The following is a 21,645-nucleotide window of genomic DNA, read 5'->3' on the forward strand; positions in this document are numbered from 1 at the left end:
CCTTACTCTCCTGATATGGCCCCTTGCGACTTCTGGCTGTTCCCCAAACTCAAGAGGCCATTGAAAGAAACAAGATTTGAGACGAGAGAGGACATTATGGCTGCAACAACAGCAGAGCTGAACTCCATTTCAAAAGAGGCTTTCTTGGAATGCTTCCAATAGTGGCGACACCGCTGGAAGAAGTGTGTGGAGTCCCAAGGAGACTACTTTGAGGGTGATTAGGTTTCCAACACTCCAGGTATGCCAGATTGTTTCCCCAGCCAAAGGTCGTATACTTTTCTAACAGACCTCGTATTTCTTAGAATAACAACACTAGGAGCTACTTTTAGCTTTAGGCTGCTTTGTGGATACGGGCCCAGATCTACAATGTGCATGAGCTGGTGGTTTGAGGAAATGGTGGAAGGAAACTGGAGTAACCGGTCAAAACCTACTCAGATACGGGAAAAACATGCCGACTTCACACAGAAAGGTGTGATTCAAGTCAGAACCTTACTGCTTTGAGATGATTGCTAAATCTTATGCCACTATGCACTGATTAATTTCCCAAATCTCAGTTACATGAAAACATTCCTGGAAACATTCTTATCTGTATTAGCATCAATGTACCATGGCAAAGCATTTCTTGTCCTGAGTCAACAGGACAGCCCTTCCTGAACCGGGCCTGGAGACACGAGCCATTTCTCTCAGACAGGATGGGTAAAGGTTCCAGTTCTTCTTCTTCGAGCCCATTCTACAGAAAAACAAATATTTTGCACTTCATTCAAACTGTAAACATAAAGCAGTTTTAAAGTTATGTTTGTTGCATTGAACATCATAAAATCTACACATTGCCAGGTTGCCCACGTTACCCATAACCAACTTATTTAAGTGTAATGAAACCCTGTAGCGGTGAGTAACATAATTTAATCTGAAATTTAGTAACCTTTGGATGTAGAAAGGAATACATTACTGTTATTTTCTACTCGTATATATTAATAGTGAAGTGGCCTCTGTGCATGTGTGTGTAACTTTGATCACGGAGAAACCCGGGAGAGCTGACATTTGCCATTTGATATGTTTATGTATTTTGGGTCAAGGATAAATGTCGCGAAAATGGAAAGTTGATAGGACTGATAGTTTTGGAGAAATTGGGGATTCTAGGTAACAACAGTGAACACTGGACGCTGGTATCGCCATTAATCAGTCCCTGGTAACCACACAAGCTCTGAACAAAGGAAATATCCCAACCTTGCCAGTTGTAAAACATCACATCAACTAAATGTGCCAATTAATAAATACAATTACTCGGGCTCTGCGTTCTCAGGGTGCAGGACTACTTTGTGTCCCTAGGGAGAATAAAAAGTCTGTGGGTCACAGAGCTTTCTCTTATCGTGCCCCTCTTCTGTGGAATGATCTCCCTCCATCACTAAAACAGTCAGATTCTGCAGAGACGTTCAAGTCCAGACTTAAGACGCACTTATTTTCTCTTTCGTATGGCTAACATACTGGCATAGTATGTTACTATGCTTCCTACCCTTTTAAATTAATTTCATTAGTAAAGAGCGGGTTGCGGCCTCAACTTTATCTACAGTCTGGGTCTTTCAGTGAATCTTAGGGCTAGTGGCCAGCGATCACCTTAGTATTTCTTCTGTTTTTGTTGTTGCGTAATGATGACAAATTATACTATATTTGCTGTTTTTTTGATGCTCCATCCAGAGATGGGGGTGGTGTCTTCTTCTGCAAGCCTCCCGTCCTGTGCATGGACAACCAAAATTTCCTGCATATTCGTTTAGTCAATTGTGTCGGTAGCATGGCCCAAGCAGCGGGTCACCCCTTTGAGTCTGGTCTGCTTGAGGTTTCTTCCTCATATCATCAGAGGGAGTTTTTCCTTACCACTGTCGCCTGTGTGCTTACTCTGGGGTTGGTAAGGTTAGACCTTACTTGTGTGAAGCACCTTGAGGCATTTGTTTGTGACGGGGCACTTGTAGCACTGCGTCCCTCTCTGCCATGCGTGCCTCTCCTTCTCTCTCCCTCTGTGTTCTGTGTGGCGGGAGAGGACACTGAAAATTACCTCCTTCGCTTTGAGCGTATTGCCAAGATGTGGGGGTGGCCACAGGGTGAGTGGGCCTGCCGTCTGGTGCCGTTACTCAGTGGTAAGGCGCTGGAGGCTTATACGGCAATGGATGAGGAGAGGGCCCACCTGTACCCGGACTTGAGGGCAGCGCTCCTATCCAAGTTTGACATCTCGCCGGAGACATATCGTCAGCAGTTCCGGTCCAGCCTGGTTCTACCTGGAAAGACCCCAACAGAGACGTATAATCGCCTGAAGGGACTCTACCGTTGCTGTATCCATCCAGAGCAGCACTCCAAGGAGCACATCGGGGAATAGGTCATCCTGGAGAAGCTTTTGCGGGTCTTTCCAGCTGACATCTGTACCCGGGTGAAGGAGCACAAGCCTGTGGACGGACTAGCTGCGGCCAAGCTAGCACTGCAGTACCTTAACGCTCGGTGGAGAGGCCCACCTGCCTATCCCGGTGGACACGGTCATCAATCCATGTCGCAGCCCAGACCAGCATTCCGGACTAGCTACCGGTCATTTGCAGATCCTAGCCCAGCTCCCGGTCCACAAGGTGTCATTAAGGAGCTTGTCTACTGTCAACAGCTGGGGCACAAAGCATCCTTATGTCCCCTCAGAAAAGTGAAATTGACTGGTGCCTGTTATACTCCCAGGGTTGAGGTGGAAAATGCTATAGGAAGAAGGCAGCGTTTTAAAGATATTATCATTAATGGCCAGCCCGTGACTGCTCTTGTGGACTGGTAGTTTCCTGACCTTAGTTCAGAGAGACATCGTATCGACAGAGGTTGTGGACTTTAGCAGACAGAAGGATGTTTTATGTGTGCATGGGGACAGACATTCCTATCCAACAGCAGACCTGATGATGGCGGTGGACGAACAGCCCTATTTACTGACAGTGGGGGTAGTGGATAAGCTACCTGTTACTGCCATTCTGGGATGGAATTTACCAGTGCTGTTGGATGTTTTGCTGTTCGAAAGAGACAGGGACAGTGGGAGGAGCCTAGCAGGTCCTGTGATCACCCGGACCAGGGCTGGAGTGACGGACAAGCAAGAAACAGTCCAGGAAACGTGTAGACGTAGATCCCTTTTCTATGTTGGACAGTAGTCTATTTGAGGGAGGGATCAAGGGGCCATGGAAGTCTCGCCACCAGCGGCGCTTTGAGAAGGGGTTGAAATCCAGTGAGCCAGACGGTGAGAAAGGGCTTACAAGGGACATGTGGGAGGTGCCAGGAGACATTGGGGCCTTGCAAAAGGGGAATGGGTCTCTCCTGCTGCTGTTTGACAAGGTGGTTGGGTGTCGGAATTCTGCACAAGGGGACAAAGAGTGCTTTATTTTTGACAATGATGTCCTTTATGCAGTGGCTGATGCTGTCAAGCGCCTTGTGGTTCCTGTGTCCTGTCGACAGATGATTTTGCACTTGGCACATACCTTGCCTCGGGCTGGTCATCTGGGTCATAATAAAACGGAGGTGGACAGTGATGAGGAGGAGGAGTCATCATCTGTGGCCAGTTCCATCCAGCCTGCCGAGCCTGTGCTCTACCACCTGTCCACTATTCAGGCCAGTCAACTCGATGAGGGTGCTCTGGTGGGTGTCGAAGCTGTTCGCGGTCAGCCCGGAGAAGACTGACCTGGTCGAGCATGCCATCCACCTGACCAATCTGCCAACAGTCCTACTGGGTGCCACAACATCTGGTGGGGAAGCTTCTAGAGGAGGTGGAGGAGATGCAGCGTCTGTCGGGTGATCAAACCATCACGGTCCGAATGGTGTAGTCCATTGGTCATCGTGGTAAAGAAGGATGGCTCGCTTCGCATCTGTATTGACATCCGGAAGCTCAACGCTGTCAGAATTCGATGCCTATCCAATGCCTCGCATCAATGACCTGCTGGAGAAGATTGGATGGGCCCAGTTCATCACAACGATGGACCTTTGCAAGGGTTATTGGCAGGTGCCGTTGGAAGTGTCCTGTTGCCCTTACACTGCTTTCCGGACACCCGTGGGCCTCTTCCAGTTTACTGTGATGCCCTTCGAGCTCCATGGAGCGCCTGCCACCTTCCAGAGACTAATGGACTGTTTCTTGCGTGGGTGTGAAGACTGTTGTGCTGCCTAGTTGGATGATGTTGTCATCTTCAGTGCCACCTGGGAGTAGCATTTGCTGCACCTGGAACGGGTCCTGAGCCAGATCCAGGAGATGGGCCTGACACTGAATCCTGCTAAGTGTGAATGGGCCAAGGAGGAAGTTAAATACCTCCCCTATCACCTGGGGCATGGTGAGGTCAGACCACAGCTGGACAAGGTGGAGGTGATCTGCAGCTGCCCGCGGCCCTGAACGAAGAAGGAGGTGAGGTCCTTCCTAGGGTTGGCCGGCTGGTACAGGTTTGTCCCGCAGTTTGCTTCCATTGCCACACCCTTAACAGCCCTCACTGCGAAGGATCAAAGGAATCCTGTCGTTTGGACTGAGGACTGCAAGACTGCTTTCCAAACACTGAAGACCCGTTCGTGTACACCACCTGTTCTGCGGAGTCCCGATTTCACCCAGAGGTTTCTGGCTCAGACCGATGCATCTGCCCTTGGGATCGGAGCTATCCTGGCTCAGGTTACTCCGGGAGAAGAGCAACCCATCCTGTATCTAAGCTGCAAGCTGCTGCCTCGGGAGAGCAGGTACTCTACTGTGGAGAAGGAGGGCCTGGCGATCAAGTGGTCCCTGGAGAGCTTGCGGTATTATCTGCTGGGAAGGGAGTTCAACCTGGAGACCGACCACCGTGCTCTGACCTGGTTGAACTCCATGAAAGATCACAACAGCCATCTCACTCGGTGGTACGCATCCCTGCAGCCGTTCTAGTTTCGGATCCGTCATCAGTCCGGCAGGAACAACGTGGTGGCTGATTATCTCTCCAGGCTGATGCACAGCGTCAACCTTGGGAAGGAGGAGGATACTGTGAGGGGACGCTTGTAGCACCTTGTCCCTCTCTGCCATGCGTGCCCCTCCTTCTCTCTCCCTCTGTGTTCAGGGACTGTGTGATTACGGTGCACTGTTTTTCTGCATGAACTTATATACACGTTCTCCCAGATGTAGTGTGGTTGAGGGTGCACAATCTACGCTTACATGTACATATTCTGAGTAATGAATGTTCACAAACTCTCTTACCTGTTGCTGCGCAGCTCTCAGCTGTCCTTTGGGCTAAACCAAAGTGCTTCCTGGTTCCGCTTCAAACAGCGCATTGTGGCGTGCTCCAAGTAATCAGCTGACCTTGGGCTGAACCATTTTGTGTGTGTAGATTTATTGTCTGATGTATCACATTTTGTTGGTTATTTCTGTTTGCCAAAGATTGGTAATGAATTTCTATGATTTTGATTGAGTTTTGGTTCTGTGTTATAAATTGTTTTGGAAAGTGTTAAAACATTCCCCTCTCATGATCTCTTGGTATGCCCAGGGGTGTGGCTTTAGGTATTTAAAAGGGGGATGTTTTTGCCAGTAGGGTCAGATGGTGTTGGAGCTCTGGTCCTGATGCATCTGTGGTGCTGCTGTAAGTTTCATGTTCATACGGTGTCTGAGTATTTTTTTTTTTCCGCTCTCTTTTTTTGGAATTGCTGGCCATGAATAAATTATATTGCTGAGAGAATTCTTGGACTCAGCCATCATTGTTATATTTTTAAAGTAGTTTGAACAGAACCCCGCGACAATGTTATATAAATGAAATAAATTGAATTACTCACAAAACTTTCTCATGTTAATTTCCTGCACTTTAAGTTAAAATCATTATACAAACTTTGCATAATTTATAACTACCCTTGAAAAATGTTAGCTACCTATTTTATAAACACTATCCAATCTGGAGCCCGTGGGCAAAGCGCTAGTTATTATTACTGCTATTTTTCAATATGGGAATGCAGTGATAAATTCATTTGTCTCTCATAAATGTACTTCTACTTCCTTCCCAGCTGGCCTGGAGAACTGTCTGCAGTAAACAAAGCTGAGGTTCTTCCTGCTTTTGCTGCCTTGTCAGCTTTAAACAAGTGCAGTACACACATCCAGAACACAAGGCCACACTGCCTGCAGCCTACTCAGCTTACTTTACTTTGGCTCAACAAAGTCACTGAAGAGCAATATCACCTCTGAACACTAACTCATATCTTACAATATTTTGACTACGTAGATTGCATAAAATTATGAACTCTTTCTGGTTATACTACTGTTTCGTTTTCAGATAACCAAAAACAGATTTTCAGCCCATTTCAGATTTGTTTTCACTGACTCCCAACAGTTATCTGAATCCTATTCAAATTCTTCTTGCTGGCTTACAAATTACTGGCCCAAACTGCATCCTGCTACCTGAGCTGACACATTCAGGTCAATTTTACTTCACTCCCTCGGTGCTCCATTAAAACCTGGCACCCGGGACTGTCTGCACTGCATGCACTCCAGTGTCAAACTGGAGTCTTCTGGGACAGAATAAGCTGCCAAAGTGCATTCAATACATTGAGGCCTGTCTGAAAGAAGTGGCTGAAGAAGGCCAAACTGTTCCCTGAGAACACCTTTACATGTGACTGTGCAAAACACTTTCTTCATTCACTGCAGCGACCTGTAACGGTCGAGTGGAACTGAGTAGGTCATGTACAACCCCTGGCAAAAATTATGGAATCACCGGCCTCGGAGGATGTTCATTCAGTTGTTTAATTTTGTAGAAAAAAAGCAGATCACAGACATGACACAAAACTAAAGTCATTTCAAATGGCAACTTTCTGGCTTTAAGAAACACTATAAGAAATCAAGAAAAAAGACTGTGGCAGTCAGTAACGGTTACTTTTTTAGACCAAGCAGAGGAAAAAAATATGGAATCACTCAATTCTGAGGAAAAAATTATGGAATCACCCCATCCCCAAAACTAACACCTGCATCATATCAGATCTGCTCGTTAGTCTGTATCTAAAAAGGAGTGAACACACCTTGGAGAGCTGTTGCACCAAGTGGACTGACATGAATCATGGCTCCAACACAAGAGATGTCAATTGAAACAAAGGAGAGGATTATCAAACTCTTAAAAGAGAGTAAATCATCACGCAATGTTGCAAAAGATGTTGGTTGTTCACAGTCAGCTGTGTCTAAACTCTGGCCCAAATACAAACAACATGGGAAGGTTGTTAAAGGCAAACATACTGGTAGACCAAGGAAGACATCAAAGCGTCAAGACAGAAAACTTAAAGCAATATGTCTCAAAAATCGAAAAATGTACAACAAAACAAATGAGGAACGAATGGGAGGAAACTGGAGTCAACGTCTGTGACCGAACTGTAAGAAACCGCCTAAAGGAAATGCGAAACGAAAGGCATCATTAACACCTAAACAGAAAAAACAAGGTTACAATGGGCTAAGGAAAAGCAATTGTGGACTGTGGATGACTGGATGAAAGTCATAGTGATGAATCTCGAATCTCCATTGGGCAAGGTGATGATGCTGGAACTTTTGTTTGGTGCCTTTCCAATGAGATTTATAAAGATGACTGCCTGAAGAGAACATGTAAATTTCCACAGTCATTGATGATATGGGGCTGCATGTCAGGTAAAGGCACTGGGGAGATGGCTGTCATTACATCATCAATAAATGCACAAGTTTATGTTGATATTTTGGACAATTGAAAGGATGTTTGGGGATGATGAAATCATTTTTCAAGATGATAATGCATCTTGCCATAGAGCAAAAACTGCAAAAACATTCCTTGCAAAAAGACACATAGGGTCAATGTCATGGCATAGGGTCAATGTCAATGAACAGATCTGATTTGATGCAGGTGTTAATTTGGGGGATGAAAATTTACAGGGTGATTCCATAATTTTTTCCTCAGAATTGAGTGATTACATATTTTTTCCTCTGCTTGGTCTAAAAAAGTAACCGTTACTGACTGCCACAATCTTTTTTTCTTGATTTCTTATAGTGTTTCTTAAAGCCAGAAAGTTGCCATTTGAAATGACTTTAGTTTTGTGTCATGTCTGTGATCTGCTTTTTTTCTACAAAATTAAACAACTGAATGAACATCCTCTGAGGCTGGTGATTCCATAATTTTTGCCAGGGGTTGTACTTTCTGTTGAGTTCATAGCTGCCACAATGTTTTCAAGGCACTATTTCAATTCTTCGCATTTTACCTCTTTCCAAACGGCATGTCACTAATGATGACGTCAACAGAGCTGGTCCTTATTGGTAAGTGGCACAGATCCCATCGCACTGTGTCAATCGGCAATCCATAAACACTATTCAAAAACAAAGCGTTTCAATCATGACGTCATCATCAGTATGCAAAGGTATTTTCAAACAAACTCCTTCCAAGTTCAACTCTCACCCGCCTTTGTCTGCCATCCGCTTTTGGATGTGACAAATGTTACTGACTGTGCGGTTAATGGCCACGTCATTGTTGTCACCAGCAATGAAGAAAGAATTGCGGAATTCCAAAGCGCCCTGGTACAAAACAAAAATCAAACAAGATCACTAAAAGAACTCTGCTTTCACTCATTGTATCCTTGACAGTGTGCTACACCCTTTATGCTAGCATTGGCTAATAAGTTAAGATTGCAATTGCTGAGATATACATGATGCCCAGTACGTAAAGCTGGAATTAAAGAATGGATAGAACGTGTGGCTGGGGACGGTCCCAAAACATTTAGTCTGTACTGTAATGGTGATGGTCTAGTGGTTAAGGTGTTGGGCTTGAGTCCAGAAGATCATAGGTTCTTAGATCATAGGCCTGACTGGAAAATCACTAAGGGCCCTTGGGCAAGGCCTTTAATCCCCTATTGCTCCCGGTGTGTAGTGAGCGCCTTGTATGGCAGCACCCTGACATCGGGGTGAATGTGAGGCATAATTGTAAAGCGCTTTGAGTGTCTGATGCAGATGGAAAAGCGCTATATAAATGCAGTCCATTTACCATTTACTGTAATGGTGAACTCTACACACTGTTTCAAAGCTTTTTGAAGCCTTTGAAACACCTGTGCATCTATATCAAATTCTGATTTTCACAATTTAAGGCTGCAGTGGAAGGTCTGTACATACACTAGCACATACTTGTACAGACTAACAGTAATCTGATATATATGCTTATGGATGCACAATTTAACTGTACTGTGCAGACTTTAAGTGTGTAGTCCTTGGCCAATGTTGCTGTCCCCAGTGCAGAAAGACCCTGTCATCACGTACTGAATGTTGTAAAGGACATAATCATCATATTGTTTTCACTCTATATTTTCTCCTAAGCAAACCTAGGACATGTTATAAGCCTCTTATATGTATTTAAAAAAGACATTGAAACTCTAACTCACCTCCAGTGGTATAGCTCCTGTTCCACACATTGGATCAAATATTATATCCGATTCCTGAGGTTGACAAAGCCTGTCAATGAAATTAAGAGTGTGCATTTTGAGTAAAAAACAAAACAAAAAAACAACCAAAAAAAAAAAGAAGTCTTAATTACCTCCAATAATATTTTTTATTCCATCAACTTATCTGACAAACAACAATGAAACAATATAGGTCTTTAAAAATATAATTAAAAATATATTTTACACTGTAATTGTTTTTAATAAAGACAAATAAGTTCTTATGATGACTGTTTATAAAACAATATCCAAAGTATCTATCATAGACTTTACTTCATTCAACTGAAATGTACTTAGGACAGCTAATAATGAGTCTCACATGCTGAGTGGGAATTTTATAAATTTGCACACACATTTCAGATATCTGCAATTCTTTATCGCCGATGGGGTTAATCAGGGGCTACAACAGTTGAGTGATTGTTAACCAACTCAAATTAATCGACAACTAATTTGATCATTAATTATCTTGCATAATTTTAAAAAATACAAATGGTCTAATTTTAGCTTGCTAAATCCAAATACTTTCTTGTTTATTTTATAGGTACTTTACTCCTATCTGCCACTAAACTGTGTATCTCTGTGTTGCGAACAAAACAATACTTTTGATGCCATCATCTTGGGCTCTAGAAAACAATGACTGACATTTTTCAACAAATCAATTAATTGTGAAAATAAATCACTGATTAAGTGATTATCAAAATAATTGTTAGATACAGCACTAGCTTCATTGCACTGCCAGAATACATTTAGAAAAAGTAAGACTTATATCGGCCCCGTGGCCCATCAGGGGTACTTATCCACAGCTTGGCGCAAAAGAGAGTCTGTGTCCGGAGTCCCCGGACGGGATACCTGTACATCACAAGATACATCCAAAGCCAAGGATGGTACTTATTTACTACTGGGTGGACTGACACAATGCAGATCAAATCTGATGATGTCTTGCCCTGGTAACTCCAACTCCAATAAAATTAGAACAATCACAAATTATTTTTGTGTTCTCTCACATTTAACGAGCTCCTGATTGTTAACCTGAAGTCACGTGAGACAGATGTCATCTTACTGACGGGAAAATGTAAAACATTCCAAAATGATTGTTGTCATTCATGACTGAAAACTCAACTTTTCTCTAGCAGTGCAAAAAGTTGGAGTTGGTTGGTATTCATCATTTTGCCAATTATGTCTGATATTTTGTCTGCATGATTGACAACAAAATATATATATGAGGGTGTGTGTGTGTGTGTGAGAGAGAGATACACATCTAAAGATTTACTTATGCTGAGTTCATTGCTGTAATTTCACGTCTTATTTATTTATTTATTTAAATGACTCAAAGAGTAACTGTTGTTAAGGCGACATCTACTGGTGATCCAAATAGAGAATAAACACACCGTCTGATCTTGGAGTTGACTGTGGCACAATACCTTGTATCAAATAAATAAATGAAATACTACTACTAATAATAATAATAACAATAATAATAAATAAATAAATAAATTAAAACATTCAAGCCTACTGAAGCAGTAGTTTTTAAATAGTGTAGTTTTACACAAAGACAAAAAAATTTTTTTTTGCAACAGGCCAACAAAAATTTGTGAACAGGGGACTTATTCTAAACTTCATGTCTTAAATAATTGCTGTAACAGAGGTGTCAACCTTCAATGATGCCACAACATAATGATGGAATGCAGATTTTTCAGACTAAACTGATCATATAGTATTCTTCAGTAACAAGTTTTAACTTTTTAAAAATGATTACGACATTCTTTATTCTTTATTATTAGCAAAATAAAACTAGTTTTAACTAAAGAGAACACTTTATTCATCCAAATTATAATAAAATTCTCAGCAAATTTTCAACAAATGTCTGTGAACCCACTCAGAATTGTGGGCCATTTTAGAGAAATTTAACCCCAAACATGTGAAAATGTAAACGATAGATAATGTCCCATTTACATCAGACTGAGACCTATATAAGACCTACAAGATCATGACATTGTGTCAACTCTCACAAGTCTTGGCTGGTCTCCGTTATGATCTGTAATTTGTGTTTACACCAAGCCTGCATTGTACAAGTGAAAAATATGTTAATATCCACGACCATTGATGCAACCCCATGCAGAGTCAATTAAGAATCTATTACAACCCACAGGACCAAGCTGATATTAAGTTGAGACTTGAGAGTTTATCAAGACCGATTATGAGACCCATGTATCTGTTAACTGCTCACACAAGTTGTGCGAGTGTTTTAAACAGTTCAATACACTCGTACACCTGTTGGAGACCGATGGGGAGTGATGGTGACAAGAGGGCTCTTTTTTCCAACCATTGAGACTCTATTGTGACCAGCCTGCAACCCCAGTGGGAATCACTGAGAGTGACAGCGAGCAGAGGTCATTTTTCATTTGCAACTCTATTGTGGACTTGGTGTAAACGGGGTGTTAAACTTGATTTGCACAACATGACCCCTTTAATAATGAGTCTTATTGTGAGCTAGGCCAGTTTCATTTTAAAATCTATTCCTTGAAAGTTAAAATCGGAATGAAAAACAACGAATCAAAGCTTTTTACATAGCTTCAAATTTAATATATGTGGCTGTATTTACTTAAAGTTATTGTGGAGCACAACAGTCTGCTCTTTTTTTTTTTTTTTTAGAAAAAACAGTTTAAGAATATTTCTCTGATTGTTATGCCTTACTCTGAAAATGACTTTAAAGTGAGTTAGTTCTATAAGAAAAGCATTTAACAGGTGTTTTGACATACGTACACAGCAAACAAAATTGAGCTGCGTGTGATCTGAACAGCCTCAGAGCTGATCACAGCACTGCAGATAAGTTGAACTAAGTTGAACTAAAAGAATATTTAGCATATATTTTCTTTACTTCATTTGTGGTGTTTATCATTGGCATCATTTAAAAAATATTTCTGGCCTGGCGGGGGTTCTTGTTAGCCTGGTGGGCAGCCAGGTCTATAATATTGTAGGGAAAACACTGAATTATTAAATATAAATAGTACTTACAAATGTAACTCAAAAATTCATACTATCGTGTACAAGATCAATACAGTACCTTGCACAACTATTCACCCCCCTACACATTTCAATTTGTTTATGCCATTTTGAACACAGAAAGTAATTCAGGCTTCTCTATAGTAAAATTTCTAAAATTATCCTCCTTAAACTCAAACTGAAAGCAAATCTCTACAACTTCATACTAATTAAATAACTATATCAAAGCCATTATGATGAGATGCATAATAATGGCCGCATTTGGTACAACATGTGTAAGTCATGGCCTTTATTCCCAGTTTTCTTTAGAGTGTCTTCTGGAGACAACTGTCAAGTCAGCAGTCTTCTCCATGAATGTGGCTGTATTTACTGAACCAGACTGACAGATTCATGGTATTTATACTGTGTAAATTGTGAGTTATTCAAATGTGAAATGAAATACGTATTCTAATATTTTGATATACCTTTGTTTTTTGTTTTTGCTGTAGGCTGTAATTAACAAAATGCAAAAAAAAATGCTTGAAACATTTTAGCTTAGAAGGAATGAATCCAGAATACAAAAAAGTTCACTTTATGAAACACTTGACAAAAATATTAACCTTTCTAACTATATAAATTTTTTTGAGATGCACCTGTATGGTGGTTGTGGTTTTTATGGTGGTCTGTCATCCAGAATTACAACTGTATGTGTCATTTTCAGGTGTGACTACTTCTAATTTGATATTTTTGATGCCTTCAGTGTTTGGGAACTTTTAACCACATTGTTAGTACCTCAGTCAGTCTCTACTACTGCCGCCATGATTTTTTTTAAACTGGAGCTGAGACAACTCACATTAGCTTATGCACTTTTGTCCCTACATGGCTGTAAAAAATAAATAAATAAATAAAAATACAAATCTGACAAATGTTCACATTGTACCAACTGCACAAGATATTGTAAAATCGCAGTGTGTATTGAAATTGTAATGATTACGGTGACATTGTAATGGGTGGTACTTCTGCTATAATTCCTGAACGACAAAAATACAGACAAATGCATCCAAAAACCAAAACAAATAACCTCAATTTAATCTGTGGACAAATCAAATTTAGTAGTCAAATCACACATTTTTTAAAGTCGTAATAAGCATGAAAAGAATTCTAGACAAGCTATAAGTCCATAAGCCTCAGTGTTAATCTTAAATGAATATGCATTACTGAAACTGGTAGCCCCAGTCATCGAAAATGTTTGCAAGCAGAGCTGTTATTTCATCTTTTGTTGCTCCAAACGTGCCTTCCTGACTTGGACAAGCAAGGACAAGTGATTTTTTGCAATTTGTGATGGTTCTGGATAAAAATCTATTCAGTCAGGAGTGTGCCCGGGGTATCCCGATGGTCTCAGGGTTTAAGATTCGAATGTCTCTGGTTTGATTCTTTGTCTGGGATAACGTAACCATTTTTCCACTGCATGTGCCATCAAAAATTAAAACTAAAAGTGATTTTTTTTTTTTTAATGATCAGCCTCAGAGCTGATCACAGCACTGCAGATAAGTTGAACTAATTGTTGATTAAAGAATATTTGGTATAAATTTTCTTTATTTCATTGGTGTTGTTTATCATTGGGATTATTTAAAAAATATTTCTGGCATGGCGGGGGTTCTTGTTAGCCATTACCATCTCAAATTCCAAGCTACTCTTTTTCAATAAAAACATGTTTTTTTTTAATTAGTGGACAAGCAGTACCTGTCATTAGTGCTGTTGGACATCACACAGAAGTGCTATGATTCAGTGGCTGCCTCCTCTGAGTCATATGTGCTTGTTTGTTTTGATGTGATCTGCGTTCTCTTCTTTGGACTCAATCTCCTCCCTTTTACTGCTTTTCATGAAATTCACCTTTTGCTGTTCAAACCAAAGTAATCCAAGCTTTTAAAATTAAACTAAATCTGCAGCCATTAAAGTCTTTATCTTGCTAATAAAGCTAATTAAACTAGGGATCTAAACAAATATCCTCGAGACAGTCAAAATAATGGAGATTATAGTGAAAAAAATGTTCACTGAACTACCTGAGCATGCCATAGCAAAGAGTAGAGCGCAGTGTAGTGGGCCCAAAGTGAGTGATGTTTCTCCTGTGAAGACTCTCTTCAGTGAGAGCAATTCCAATCACCACCTCTTCATTGTGTATGTTCAGTAAGACCTACACAACAAGAATATAAATGATAAGAAATCAATTATCAATGGAAGACGGTCTACATTTTCTATTTTCTAGCAGTCTGTTAAAGGTCAACAACGTCAGGCAGACTTGTAACTAGAAATACTCACAGATTGACCTTGAAAGTCCATTTCATTGGCTGCATTCAATAGATTTGTTCTCCAATGGTGGAACAGTTGTTTAGAGACAAATTGCAGAGCAGAATCCCAGAGAAATACACTGTCAATGACTCAGATCAGTGTTTGAGGTAGGAGGATTCCCATAGCCCACCTGAAGCCAGATGAACCTGAGACACCTTCCCAAGACACCCCACCATCTAGGAAAATGAGTTTCACAGATCCAACTGTTCCTTTATGTGAACTGAGATTAGAGAAACTTTACCTCTGAATTACCCATCAACCAACCTGCAACGTCTTCCATTCTGATTTTTCAAAATACAATCCCAAGATATAGGGCACTTTAACTCAGAAAATTTGAGGTAACACAATAACTGAATTACAGCAATACAATGGCAGTTTTATGGAAGTGATTTAGATATATTTAAAACAACGACGCACATATTAAGATGTTCTGCAAAATATGTCGGTGATCGGTACCAACCAAAACTGGAAACGCATTTTTCTATCACCTGAAAAGGTACCGTCTTTGAATTTAACTGACATTATTTTATTACAACACAGGATCATGTTTTTAAGGCAGATAAAGTATACTGACACAGTTAAAAGGTTTAAACTGTTATTCTTTTTTTTTTTTGCTTGTTATAAACTACATTCTAAAGTTTAGCTAACGGATCTTGTGGTTTCATCATGATGCAGTCATTATCAGATTATTCTTCAAACTGGCAACTTTAGTCATTTATATTGATTTAGCAATTTATCAATGTGGAAAAAAAATACTGTCATCACATTCATTGCCATATCAGCCAGTCCCACAAAATGTTTTGTGATGCAACTGACAGGTTGGCACTTTGGGTCGCAGCATACACATGTGGGGATGAGGTCAAACCCTCGAGGACACCCATGCTTGTCAGATTCTTCTCCCTGAAGGGAAACATAACTGAATGATTCAGGAGTATTTGGTTCAGATACCTGCCATTTCCACCATCGAGCTCATTTGGGAAATACTGAGGGGAAAACAAAAAACAAACAAAAAAATAGAATAGTCACCAACCAGGGATGCCAGTAATGCGTTACTCTAATCTGACCGCTTTTTTCAGTAACAAGTAATCTAATGGGTTAATATTTCCAAGCAGTCATCAAATTAAAGTTACTTCTCTAAGTCACTGTGCATTACTAATATTTTTGCATTTTTATATAGTATAAATCAGGGATGCCCAACTGGTCGATCTCAGAGATAGTGTGGGTCGATCGTAGCATTAAAACTGGCTTGTGGGCAGAGCAGCTCTGAGATGAAAAAACAGTTGTCTCTCAAAATGCTGTGACGACAGCACACCTGCACTGAGCTTTAGTAAGATATTTTTACCCTTTTTCTTCTTTAAAACTCTGTGCTGTTCTACGAGCGTCCTCCCTAAGAACAGCTGAAGACCCCTGACGCGTTAACAACCAAATACCAAAGCTGTTTTTCCACCCAAATGCCCCTAAGGTCTCTTTCTGAGGATGATATGATGTAAAAAACGCAGATAAAACTCTTATCTGTCAATCTGGTCATGCTTTCTGCATAAATACACATCTATTCTTCCGGCTCAGATGGCAAACCAGAAGGGAATCCAGGCGAAAAGGGGGCGTAGGTCCACTTTTGAAGACATTTTTTCATACTACTACTACTACTACTATTACTTCTTATAATAATTTCAACAACTACATTGTTTATAAAGAATTTAAATGTTAGAAAAATGGTAGAAAGAATTTGTTACATTTATAAACAATGTATATTATAAATTGTACATTTTACTGTTACAGTGCTGTCAAATATGAGGTCAAGAAAGACAGTCTTTATTTTTTATAAAACAAGTATTTATGTTCATTGAAGCCAAGAAAGACTGACTTTATTTCATGTTTTACAAAAACTTTTTTAGGAAATAGTTTTAAGTTCAACTTAAAATTTCAGGACATACACTCTATGTTACTGTTAAAAATGCACTTCCAATAATTTAACCTTTATTTAAAAAAGTTAGTCTCATTGAGATTGAAATCTCTTTTACAACGGGGACTTAGACAGTTATTAAGTTTCTAATAAAGTGAATGTTGGTTAAACTGATTGTCATTTTCATGTTGAGGTGGTGGTGGTGGCGGCGGCGGCGGGGGGTGGGGTTTGTTGTCGGCAGCTGCTGAAAGTAACTAATAAAATAACTAGTAATCTAACTTATTTGCTTTTAAAATTGAGTAATCAGTAAACGAAGTTACTTTTTCAAAGAGTAATCAGTAACTGGACTACTTTTTCCAAAGTAACTGTGGCAACACTTACAACAACACATTACTCTATGAGCAATCTCTGCTTTCTTTGGTGTGGAAATACTGGAACTAACCAAAAACATCACTTGATTTTTTTTTCTTTGTTACATGCAACCTTATTTGTCATGTGAGATGGTGATTTAGTCATTCTGGTTTGGATTTAGCCTACCTCTACGTCAAACTTGGTCATATCTGCTTTCCACTGGAAGAACTGCTGTACTGCCCCTCCAAAGTCTCTGGCTGCTTCACTGGAGGAAAAGTTGTGTTTGTCTCCAGCCCTGCTGCACGTCACTCTGAACTTGATGGGTTTGGTTTCGGATGGTGTGTTCTCATTGTTCTGTGCACTGGTTTCTATATCAGGTGCATCTTCCTCCTTTGTTTGGTCTTCAGAAGATGATGCCTGAGAAGATTCCTGCTGCTCGACATCGTCCTCCGTTACGCTGGTGCCCTCACCATTTGGTTTTACATTTTTCACTTTTCCTCCTTTTCGAGGCCTTTTCTTCTTCTTTAGCATGCAATTTAGTTTCCATACCTCCAAGGCATTTGTCCACGGGAGTTTGGAGGCAAGTTGTTGCAGCTCCATCAAGGTCTCCTCCTGTGCAAATTAGTTTGTTATCATTACAATAACGAACATGCAACAGTGTCAAAAATAGAATGCAGCCAGATACACATTACCTTTGATTCTTTGAACGGGTAATTATGATATTCATCAACAACAACAAACAGGTTGTCCACGGACTTTAACAGATGGACCTGCAGTGGACAGATGGATTAACAGATGTACTCAGAAATTCTTTAAAATACATTTATAATATATGGATGTGCTTAAACAGTGTGACTAATGACCATTGTGAAATCTGCTGATTTTCTCCTCATGACACTCTTCACTTAATGTGAAGAAGTCTTCTGATTGGTGTCCCCTAGTATTACCTGGGAAAGTTTGTCTGTACTTATTGCAAAGTATATCCGACCACGTTCTGTGCTGATTCGTGCATCCACCCCAATTTTCTCCATGACCTCCTCAACAGCAGTGGGTTCGAACCCTGTGGGCACTGTTGCTCCAATGGTGACAGTGATGACTGGCTCAGTGGTGGCATTGTTCTCGATGGATGATGACGGGGGTAGTTCTGCTGCAACAGGATCCTGATCTACAGGCCCATCTTCATGCGAAGACATGTTTGAGTGGCAAAGTAGTATATCTGTGGAATGTGTGATTCAAACCTGTGACTCACATGTGGGCAACTCAAGAGAAAAGAATCATGAAAGCTTGTTCAAACTGTTTGTTCTGCCCATTTCACCATGACCATGAAATAACAGTAGTAAGTATGGAGAACACACACACACACACACACAAAAACTATTCCCAATACCAAAACTATCACTACAAATCTCTCCAGTTATCCTGCCCTTATGTAGCCATGGCAGTAACAGTCATTTGATTATTTAGGGCTAATTACTTCAGACACTGAGTTACAAGATTGAATAATCCATTATGCCCTGCAATAAAACTCGCGTCCTGTCTAGGGTGTACCCTGTCTCACCCCATGTCTTAATTGGAATAAGTGGGTGTAGAAAATGGATGGAATAATCCATTATTTTGAAACTAAATCTCTATTTTAAAAAAGAAAAAGAAAAAAAAGCTCAGTCTCAAGTTTGATGAAACAACTTTATTTCACGTTAAGTTTTTTCTTAACTGATGTTCAATTGAAACATTTATAATGACTTTATACCATATGACTGTGTGCTAATCAATTAAGGCAGTGGCTGGAGATACGGAAAAGGAATGCCTTTCTTTGGCTGATTGTCGTCACGTGACAACCTTGCTTTTCCCAGTTTCTACTGATGCAGCCACATGGTTAACACTAACCCTACCACAAACATGAACTCTAACCTTTTACATGTGTATGTACACACACACACACACACACATATATATATGTGTGTGTGTGGTGCGCCTGGGCATTGGCAGGCTGCTTGTGACACCCACACACAGGTCCGTAAGTATTTGGACACTGTCCCACCACACACTGTTGCGACATGCACTCAGGAACATGAGTTCCATTGTGGCCAGTGATGCAGGGACTTGACAATGGAAGGCCACAAAGACTCTGGGGTTCTACCTTACCCGCAAAAAGAGATGGAAGGGTCTTGGTTCAATGTCCCCGAGACCTTTCTATCCTGAGTTATTCCATACAAACCGGTGAGATGGACCCCGCGGTTAGCCTGCTGACTCTTTACCCACCTCCGGGTGGCATACAAAAGATGTCAGCGCTGAGACCTTCGCGTATACAGTTATCCCCAAACCGGTGAGACTGACATCTGCCCCTTATCCTTCACGAACCCTGATCCACGGGATTTGATATTCTTCCCTCAAATGTCTGTTGCACATCTGAACACTTTGATGACTTTATTCTAACATATTCGAAGTTTCCCTTTAGTTTTCTTATAGTAAAATGATCAATGAAGAAAAAAAAAAACGTCGGGCAATCCTGATTTCAGATATGATGCTTTTGCTTAGATTTATTATGTGACATTCTGAGTAAGTTCAGTTCCTTAGCAGGCTAACGTTAGCTTTCAGAAGCTAAAATATATTTGACGACAAACGCACATTATTCATTCTAAAAACTCATTACGCATTTGCTGGTGTGACAACAAGACCACTACCTGACCTGCAGCAGCTGAAACCAACGTTATCAGGCCAAGTTTGATTAAAGTTGCAAATTAACCATCACATTCACAACACGAGGATGCATCATCAAGCTATTCTTCCGGCGTCAATAACAAACCACTTCCACTTCTGCCCTTCAGTATAAAAGCATCTTGGCCGCAAGTAAATCCCAAGATCCTGACAAACAAAAGGCAATGACGGCTAGAATCAAACACAAAATGCATTTATAAGGGAAAAGGAACTATAACAAAAGTTTTATTATAGATTATATTATATTATATTATATAGTTTATGCATATAGTTTTAAGATAAAAATAATATCTACTGTGACAGGCAGATAAAAAAATCCCATATGATTGAATAAATAATTGTGTATTGGGTAATAGTCATAAAATACTTTAGAAAACTAGATATGTTACACTTATAAGTGCAAAAAAAAAATGTGTGGCTCCACATGTTCAGCATAACTGCATACAATACTACTACTACTACTACTACTACTGATCCGTGTCAGTACATTTTATGTATATTTTTCTATGTAATTAAAAAGAAAAGAAAATTCAAGTCAAATAGAAAGCCCGCCTTGTTGTACGTTGTTTCTCATGTCCAATTGGCATTTATTTCGTTTCTTTATTATGAAGGGTAAACTTCCACATGGGAAGTGTTATTGCAGCAGATTTAACTTAGCACAGGTTTGCAAAAAAGCAAATAAGCAAACAAATAAACCCCACTACAACAAAGTCAGAAAAAGAAAGAATTGCGACAGAAAAAAAAAATATTTAAAGTTGTGAAGTACAGTTATAAAATTCGAATAATTTAAGTGTTTTATTTTGAGAAGCAAAAAAGTGACACAAAAAAACACACACAATGAACTTGAGCATAATTCAAAAATTATGTATTATTTAGTCCACAGAAAGTACACTCAGAGCTCAAAGCTTGGGATACAAAACCAAACTATACTAAATTGTAATTTAAAATTTAGCTATTCCAGAGGGCCGTATTTACCACACATGTGCGATAGAGGGCGCTGTGCTATACATTTTGAAAATATGGAACGCTGATATGACTGGAGACACCACAATAATAACTTAAACGCAAATTACACGAGTTTATTGACAGATTTAGCTTCCAATGGAATTGTCATTGATGACTTCAAGAAGAAAAGGTTTTTCGATTGTCTGATGCCACGCTGCAGTGTCGTCATCACAGCCAGATTTGACTTTTTTAATTCTTCACACAAGTTTGCTTGATTCCCTTGTGACCATCTAGTTCCAACATGTCTTGTTTGTGATTAATGATGTTTAAATCGAGAAGAATCACTCTGAAAACTGCCCTCTTCCGTGCCACACACCTGTAGATGATTAACATCGTTCAACAATTTAAACTTGATGTGTGACAGATAATTCTCCTTCCATGGTCAGATTTAGAAATATAAAGCAGGATTAACCAGAATTCTAATCTTCAGTGAAGCAAAATCAAGTTTATTTGTATAACTGAAAATCACACAAGTAACTACTAAACCTCCGTCAACACTAATACCACAAATTTTTTACCTTGGAAAAAATGTTCAAGGTCAAAGTCCTGTTAAAAGTGGCTTTACATAAGCTAAAATACAATAGAAAATATAGATCGAATGTTGAATGTTTAAAAGAATCAAATATCTGCTAAATCCGCAACTGATCAGATGCGGTTCAAACTTAGTCTATTCATTGAGAGTGCCAGTTTGCACCTCATTGTCACAAATGAGAGTGATTGAGGCATTTTTGATTGAGATATAATGCAAAATGTACACCAAATGGGCTTTTCAATATTAAATTCGAATGTTCACAAAAAACACAAACTTTGTCAGGTGATAGTGAGTGCCAGTCTGCACCTCACTTTCAAATATGAGAGTGACTGATGTACGTTTGATTAAGATATAATGTAAAATATACAGTAAGTGGGGTTTTTAATGT

General features: G+C 40.0%; 1 protein-coding gene across 3 annotated transcripts in view; it reads right to left on the bottom strand.

The window, feature by feature from the left end:
- thumpd3 (THUMP domain containing 3) overlaps positions 1–21,645 on the bottom strand; it is a 37,651-nt gene that overhangs the window by 11,389 nt on the left and 4,617 nt on the right. The window contains exons 2-10 of one of the 3 annotated variants that reach the window (XM_034166607.1): positions 19,692–19,700; positions 17,953–18,221; positions 17,698–17,775; positions 17,192–17,617; positions 14,466–14,596; positions 9,364–9,433; positions 8,391–8,506; positions 8,197–8,301; positions 607–730 (exon numbers count right to left, since the gene is read on the bottom strand). In XM_034166607.1, coding sequence (XP_034022498.1) covers positions 607–730; positions 8,197–8,301; positions 8,391–8,506; positions 9,364–9,433; positions 14,466–14,596; positions 17,192–17,617; positions 17,698–17,775; positions 17,953–18,198 — 1,296 coding nt within the window. In that variant the 5' untranslated portion in view covers positions 18,199–18,221; positions 19,692–19,700. Of the gene's footprint in view, positions 1–606; positions 731–8,196; positions 8,302–8,390; positions 8,507–9,363; positions 9,434–14,465; positions 14,597–17,191; positions 17,618–17,697; positions 17,776–17,952; positions 18,244–19,686; positions 19,789–21,645 lie in introns of those variants that run through there. The other 2 variants (XM_034166605.1, XM_034166606.1) reach the window with 2 other exon arrangements.

The sequence above is a fragment of the Thalassophryne amazonica genome, chromosome 3 (genome assembly GCF_902500255.1).
Source record: "Thalassophryne amazonica chromosome 3, fThaAma1.1, whole genome shotgun sequence".
NCBI lineage: Eukaryota > Metazoa > Chordata > Actinopteri > Batrachoidiformes > Batrachoididae > Thalassophryne > Thalassophryne amazonica.